General features: G+C 45.0%; 2 protein-coding genes across 5 annotated transcripts in view; one reads left to right on the top strand and one right to left on the bottom strand.

Moving 5' to 3' along the window:
- Positions 1-378: 378 nt before the first annotated feature.
- On the bottom strand, positions 379-2023 carry LOC118417738 (splicing factor 3B subunit 5; the record flags this gene model as incomplete). Its single annotated transcript, XM_035823433.1, is given in 2 exon segments — positions 379-885; positions 1849-2023. Coding segments are annotated over 2 exon segments (258 nt in total). The 3' UTR covers positions 379-732.
- LOC118417737 (zinc finger and BTB domain-containing protein 17-like) overlaps positions 1241-7864 on the top strand; it is a 10270-nt gene continuing 3646 nt past the window's right edge. The window contains exons 1-3 of one of the 4 annotated variants that reach the window (XM_035823431.1): positions 1241-1773; positions 7430-7541; positions 7705-7736. In XM_035823431.1, coding sequence (XP_035679324.1) covers positions 7437-7541; positions 7705-7736 — 137 coding nt within the window. In that variant the 5' untranslated portion in view covers positions 1241-1773; positions 7430-7436. Of the gene's footprint in view, positions 1774-2313; positions 2391-6030; positions 6547-7429; positions 7574-7704; positions 7737-7864 lie in introns of those variants that run through there. The other 3 variants (XM_035823429.1, XM_035823430.1, XM_035823432.1) reach the window with 3 other exon arrangements.

Below are 7864 nucleotides of genomic sequence, written 5' to 3'. Positions count from 1 at the left end.
GCTGTGCCAGACCACAACTCTCAATAGTACCTACCTGCTTATCACGATATACATGTAACTTGGGGGCCAATGATGAAGCTTTGGTCCTAGAAGTGAGGAGTTGGCTTATTAGCCCTGGAAAAGTCCACATCCAGATCCAAGCTATCTTTTGCCTTTGTATCATCCTCCATAGCTATATATAATTAACTTATATATAAGAAGCGATAAGCCAGTGTCTACAATAACACCATTACTATGGTCCATTAGAAAACTACTTGTTTCAGGTTGTCCTGTTACCGGTAGTGGTTAGGCAGGTAACAGTTAGTGTCTAGTGTCTGTACACACCTGTCCCCTCCATCTAGTTACAAGACAACCATAAATAATCACCAACAAACGATGTTCCCTTCGTACATTTACACTCTTTATTACAAAAAAGGCTCGTACACGTGTAGGTAAAAAGGAACAGGAGATGACATGATTTTTGTATCACCGGACATTCAGGATGAGATATTTGTAGTTAAATCTTTCACTACCAAATATTATAGAATGGACATGCAATCGTACATGGACATATCCTTCCTTGAGTACAGTATCGAATGATGTAAAATACTGATGAGAATCTGTCCAGTTTAGCAGGTATGGAATGACGACCAATAGTACTGCAGTATTATGTACAGGCTCTTCTGAGCATGTGCAGGAGGACGAGCAGGCTGCACAGCTGTTGTTGTTGTTGTTTGTTTGTTTGTTTGTTGTTCAGAAATCCGGCTTCTCGGGCGGCGGCCCGCACGGCTGCAGCATCCGCTCCATGAGGTTGAACTTGACCCTGGCCTTGGTCTCGTTCTCCGCGATGGCAAAGTAGTTCAGCATGTCGAAGTGACCCATGTAGCAGGCGTTACTGTCACGGTGCTGGGGAGAAACAGGACAGGTGTAAACAAACAAACAAATAAACAAACAAACATGTAGAAGGCGTTACTGTCCCAGTGCTGGAGGGAAAAGGGACAAGTGTAAACAAACAAACAAACAAACAACCGTGTACGAGGCATTTGCGTGGACAAAAGTAGCCCTTTCACAGAGATCAGGAAGCATCATCACATGCGTCCTGATCTCTGCGAGGGGGCTTATACATTATAGAATGTTCATGGTTTGAGGGTGTGAAGTCATCAGGGTAGGTACTAGGTGGGCAGAAGCAGAACAAAATCTTGAGGTCACCACCAAAACTGGAAACATAAAACCAAGGAGGCTTTCAACCTCCTTGATAAAACCAAGTTGCAAACATGTGTCTTTTTACAGGACACATTCAGAATCACAGAGAATCCTACCTGAGGCAACTCGCGCAAGGGAAAACGTATTTTACTTCCTATGGAAAACAACACAAAATTATGCTATGTGTATACAAGTAAAAATTACATTTTTTCCTCTGCATTAATTCATGTTACTATTGTTAGGACATTTCATTTCATGACAGTGTTTGAATTCACGACAGAAACTGAACTATCGAATTCATTTTCTTATCTCACAAAGGTCAGAGTCAGATGATAGCTGCCTGCTGCCCTGACGTAAGGACCCGGTCCGGTCTGGGTGGTCCTGAGGCTGGAACAAAGATGAGGTTAGGCGACACTCGAGTGCGTGTGTCATAAAGAACCAGCACTCAGCACAAGAACCATTTTTCTTCCCGCTGTGCCGGCTGTACTTTTGCCCCTGCGAATTATCCATGGGTTCTCCCCACCACACACCCGCCGGGTTCATGGGTGGTCCGGCGTGTGGCTAACTGCAGGAGCACCACTGAATATGCAGGTTTGTAAATTATGACGGGAGGAGGAAAGAAAGAAGAGGGGGAGGGGGGCGAGTCGTCAGACAAAGCGGCCGCACCTGGTTGGTCAGCCATTCCCACTTGGTGGTGTCGGAGTGCCCCGTGCCCACGTACTTGGACTGTAGATGCTCCAGCTGACTGTGGATGTTGTAGCGGTCCGCCATCCTCGATTCTCACGGACTTTCGGCAGTTTTTTAGAGGTAAAGATCTGAGGTAATGTCCGACCACACACACAGGGACGTGCAGTCCTGACGTCACCAAACTAACCTTTCACCCTCCGTTAGGACCGCCGGCAAAAGTAATACAGAACTCAAATCAATCGTACTTAAGGAATGATGCAGGTCTTAATGGACCCATTCCAAAGTAGATAAACTTTTTTAAATCTAAAAAGTACATACAAAGAAATTTTGCAAGGCTATATTTGTGATATGTATGGTAAAATTAGGTATAAATGGATTTTCAAACGGTTATGTGAGTAGCGTGTCGATGCGGTGGTATATTTTCCGTAGCCCATCTGGACCAGACAAAGCGAGGTAAGGTTGATATTTTGCTCCATGATCTCTGTTTTCCACCCTACAGGCTGGAGTTCTGCCGAGCACTGGTAGGTAGGAAGGGTGTAAAAGAACATTTTTAACTCTAGATGCTGAATTATGCACGTAAGCTCACCGTAGGCTCTGCGTGATCAGGTCAGAATATTAATCTGTGTGTGGTATATGGGAGCTGTTTATGGGCATACAAGCAGATGGGAGGTGTCGGATCGTTTCTGCTCCACTGTTCATTATTTTACCACCTTTATAGATTACTGCAATATTTTTCCTCAAATTGTGCATCGTCCTCAATCATTGTACACTTCAAATCAGGTACAAACAGGTAACATGTTTAATATAATTGAGATAATGTATTGGGTGCCTCTTTCTGTAGCGTGTTATTTTTTTCCTATTAAAGTAGTAATTAGTGCAAAATGTGGCTTCGCTACTGCTCATGTTTTGGCCAAGCACAAAGGATAAGCCCCAAGTTCTTCTTATGAGGAGTGGTGGGTTCTTTTACGTGTCGACGTTTATGAAAATTAATGCTTTTGCTTGGCCTAGATTCTCGATGAAATTCTGCGGATCCGTTGGCCTGGGTTCGACCCTAGGTTCGGCATAAGTTGGGCATGTTTTATAAGGGACTGCAATCGTCATTTCGGATGGTGACTGCCACATAAAGCTGGCAGTCACACGAAGGAGGTAGCTGCAGGAATAAGCTGCAGCGTGGTTGTGCTTATGGAGGCCCGTGGAAAAACTCACTCCCGGAGGCTGACCTTCCCGAGGGTACTCTCCAGGGATACCGGGCTAGCCGAGGAGGACCTGGGAGCAGGCTTTTAGCCAGGCATGCGTCAAGGCATCATCTGGATGCACTTTTCTTAGAATAATAAGAAATTTGATGCCCCTGGACGCCCTATACTGGGGAGAAAATCCTTTGACAAGCATGAAATTCTGATTGACCAGGGATGCTACCAGGTCATCTGTGGTCACAATCTTCTACTGTGACCTCTGTAACAGTATTTTTGCCACTTGGGAAACCTTAGAATGCATCATTTTAACTTAAAATCATCAAAAACTCTGCACCATGGAAGGTAGATGCCCCCGGACCCCCCTACTATAGTCACTTACCGTGACTCACCAGTAAGTTTGGACTCCCTATTATAAAATCCTAGCTAAAAGCCTGCCTGGGAGCGGTCATGACAGACAGGCAGGCGTGGGCTGAAGTAGTGCACGGACTTACCCCGTACCCTTCGGGGGTCGACTAGTGAGTGAGTGATTGTGCTACTACTTTTGCCGCTGGGACATGTCTTTGAAAATTCAAAAGCCACCACCAAAAATTATGTTGAAAGCTTCCAGCGTAACTCTGCTGGGAAGCAAGTCTGCAGATGATGCGGCGTGAGAGTGTCTGTTGGGAGTCAGACTCAAGGTTTTCTCTGACAAAACGTCACATTTGATGCAGCCCCACCTGAATGGTAACACGGCTCCACCTGAATGGTAACAATACTACAGGGCCCGTGGGACGCTGTCTCAAGGTTTTACTCTGTAGCACAGCTGAAGAGTTTTATTCCGTGTTCAGATCCAATTAGACTGATGATGAACCAGGATGGTCACATCAACAGCTCAAGGCCTTCTGTTGTTCACACAGCCGTACCTGCATACAACATTACAGGAGTGTTACTTACTCAGCTGTACCTGCATACACAGGCCTTGAAATAGTTTTTTCTGTCTACCTGCACTGGTGCAGGTAGCTTTTGAAATTACCTGCACTAGAGAAATTTTACCTGCACCATTCAAAAATAATCCAAAAGTAGATAAAACAACCCACACTTTATACACATATTTACTACCTTCTTTACTAACAAAATAAGTATACTGGTATTTACGGATTTTATTATGAAAAATCACTCTGGAAGCTGTTCATTTGACATCTTTATTATTCATTGCATCTACTTTACAATAATACATGGTGCATAACCTGGTGCAGGTTAGGAGCAGGTAGACACCAGAAATACCTGCACAGCAAAAAAATCACCTGCACTAACGTGCATATGCAGGTAGTATTTCGAGCCCTGAAATGAATACAGCATTACATTTACAGAAGTGTTGCTCACACATCGATAGCTGCGTACAGAAGTTACTTACAAACAAACTTACTCACACAGAAGTGAGTTACTCACACTGCAGTACTCACACAGCTCTGTCCACTGGGATTCTGTCTCAAGGTTTTACTCTGCTATTTGTATATAAACACCCTTCAGAACCAATTAAGCACCTGTTGGGATGATTATTATTAATGTTTCCTTCTCAAGGATCGTCAGCTATTCATTGCAGACTCTATTACTAGTAGCAGGTGAGCTGATGGTAGCTGGCAGGTAGCCTTGGGTTATTCCATTAGGCATGGAGGGTGCAGGCGTAGGTTATTCCATTAGCCATGTAGGGTGCAACCTTGGTTTATTCCATTAGCCATGTAGGGTGCAACCTTGGGTTATTCCATTAGGCAATGTAGGGTGCAGGTTTAGGTTATTCCATTAGCCATGTAGGGTGCAACCTTGGGTTATTCCATTAGCCATGTAGGGTGCAACCTTGGGTTATTCCATTAGCCATGTAGGGTGCAACCTTGGGTTATTCCATTAGGCTTGGAGGGTGCAGGCGTAGGTTATTTCATTAGCCATGGAGGGTACAACCTTGGGTTATTCCATTAGGCTTGGAGGGTGCAGGCGTAGGTTATTCCATTAGCCATGGAGGGTGCAACCTTGGGTTATTCCATTAGGCATGGAGGGTGCAGGCGTAGGTTATTCCATTAGGTATGTAGGGTGCAGGTTTAGGTTATTCCATTAGGTATGGAAGGTGTGGGTCTAGGTTATCCCATTATAGTAGTAGGTATGTAGGAGGTGTAAAGGGATATTCCATTAAGTGTGTAGGGGGTGTAACCTTGTGGCTGATGGTTGCAGGGAAAGTTTGATACAAACATGTACAACACAGGCAGGAGTTACGGATCCCGATGCATGCGGACAGGTGGTGGCAGGTGGAACGGCCCCTCCCAAGTTTTCACATGAGAGAGTCCCAATGTATAAGTGGCCGTACAAAGGAGAGCCGCACGTTTTGTCCTTCAGTGTTATTGGCGGCAATCAAGCATGCCAAATATATAGCAACTCCCACAATAGAAACATGGGTAAATATATAAAAGACTGCTTTGTCATTATGAAATACACAATAGCAACTATTTAGGCAAACTCGTTTTGGTGTTAAGTTTTATTCTTTACCTCTATTCTGTACTATGTTTAGTTTAAGAAATTATGATAGTTAATTCTTTATATCTATTTTTTACAAATGTTGCATAGTTGATGCCATACATTGTACCATGTATGATTGTCATGCAATAAAGTTATTATCTTGCGATGCTGACTTCGCTTGATTGGGCCATGATCAGGCTTTTAGCTAGGATTTCATCATGTGGTGTCCAATTTTCTTGCCGTTTGGCAAGCGCTGCAGGTGCGAGTATTGTAGGGGGTCTGGGGGCATCCTCACTCAGAAAACTTTGAAATTCATCTCTCTGAAACACTATTTCCTGCATTTTGAGGTGCAAATTTGGGAGAGTGAAGCTAAAATTTACTGTCAGACAGGCCACATGTGACCTGTCAGTACTGGTCCCCTGCATCCCTGGTCAATCAGAATTTCATGCTGGTCAGAGGATGTGCTCCCCAGTGTAAGGGTGTCTTAAAGGGTGGCATAAAGTAGGGTGTCCAATTTCAATTATTTTCAGAACAGGGCGTACAAAAGACACCCTGACGCCTGCCTGGCTAAAAGCCTGGCCATGATGGCAGAGAGGAGTCTTCCATTCTAGAACAATCTTGTCTCCTCCGAGGTGCCCCTCACCACCAAGGGCACAAGACAATAAGGTTTGGCCTTCGGAACCTGCAGTTCTCAGAACCCACAGGATTTATGGGGTCTGGCCTTGGGTTATTCCATTAGGTATTTAGGGGTTCAGCCTTGGGACAAAGTAGGAATCTGGTTATTCCATTAGACATCTAAGGAGGCACAGCATTAGGAAATTGAATATTCCATCAGAAATGTAAGCCCTGTAGGAGTGCACGTCTGTTGTGTGGTGGAAATGTGGGAAAACAAGGCTCGTAGTTGCTGGGTACTCCCTCCCTAATTTCCAGATGGAAGTGGCCTGATGTCCTGATATGATATGCATGATAGACCAGAGGTGTACCAACGAGCTCGGGCCAGGTGTGTTTTCTGGTTTATAATAGTCGGGATGTTAAGTGGAGGTTTGAAATGTCGCTTTTCTTTATAATACAATTGTTGCTTTTACTTTCTCCTGCCAGTGGAAGTTACTAAGTCTCTACCACACTAACTACGTTTGCTATAAGTCTTTACCACACTAACTACGGTTGCTATAGGGAAGTTACTAAGTCTTTACCACACTAACTACGGTTGCTATAGGGAAGTTACTAGTCTCTACCACACTAACTACGTTTGCTATAGGCAGGATACGTCAATGAAGGTTAGACATCCAGGTAATAAAATATGTCAGATAGCAATTACTCAAGCAACTGGACATGATTATAGGGAGGATACCGATAGTTTATACGGGGAGGATAATTTATATGGGGAGGAGAGTTTATACGGGGAGGAGAGTTTATACGGGGAGGATAGTTTATATGGGGAGGAGAGTTTATACGGGGAGGAGAGTTTATACGGGGAGGAGAGTTTATAGGGGGAGGATAGTTTATATGGGGAGGAGAGTTTATACGGGGAGGATAGTTTATATGGGGAGGAGAGTTTATACGGGGAGGAGAGTTTATATGGGGAGGATAGTTTGCCAGGGCTAACATAGGGGTCTAATTTGCAGTTAGGTTAAATGGTTCCCTTTCTGCGGACTGAGTGCTGGCTTTTTAAATTCTTTTATTCTACTCTCCATCACTCTCAAGTCAAGTCAAGCTACTCTCCGTACCCCTGTATAGGAAGGCCTAGTGGAGGTAAACGTTTGTTTACTGGTTTATTGGGACTGACAGAGGGAGAATGTGTGTTTAGCTTTGAACTCTTCTCTTCCTCAGTTCTTCCCCATGGCAGTGGTAGGTTCACTCACGAATGTTTCTCCCGTCCGTAGGGCGGCGATGATGTCTGGTTGGCGGGATTCGGCGCGGGAATCTGCGCTGTTCCACCCGCACACCGTTCTACGGCAGCTCAACGCCTTCCGCCACCACAACCTGCACTGTGATGTGACCATTAATGTGGCTGGCACCAGGTTCAGGTGAGCTATACCTGTCTGTTACCTAACTACCCCCCTAACTACCCCCCCACACACACACACCCCTACCCCCCTAACTACCCCCCTAACGACCCCCCACCACACACACACACACACACAACCTGCACTGTGAGGTCACCATCAACGTGGCAGGAACTAGGTTCAGGTGAGCCCCTTATTACATCCCCCCCAACTCCCCCCCCCCCCCCTACCTGGTGATATGTCACAGTGATAATTCTACTTACATCGCATCCACTTAAACTACAGCAACGGCCCCCTCCCCCTCTAGTGTCT

Source organism: Branchiostoma floridae, chromosome 6 (genome assembly GCF_000003815.2).
Source record: "Branchiostoma floridae strain S238N-H82 chromosome 6, Bfl_VNyyK, whole genome shotgun sequence".
Taxonomy (NCBI): domain Eukaryota; kingdom Metazoa; phylum Chordata; class Leptocardii; order Amphioxiformes; family Branchiostomatidae; genus Branchiostoma; species Branchiostoma floridae.
Note: the sequence above shows the minus strand (reverse complement) of the source record. Positions and strands in the feature narration are given on the sequence as shown.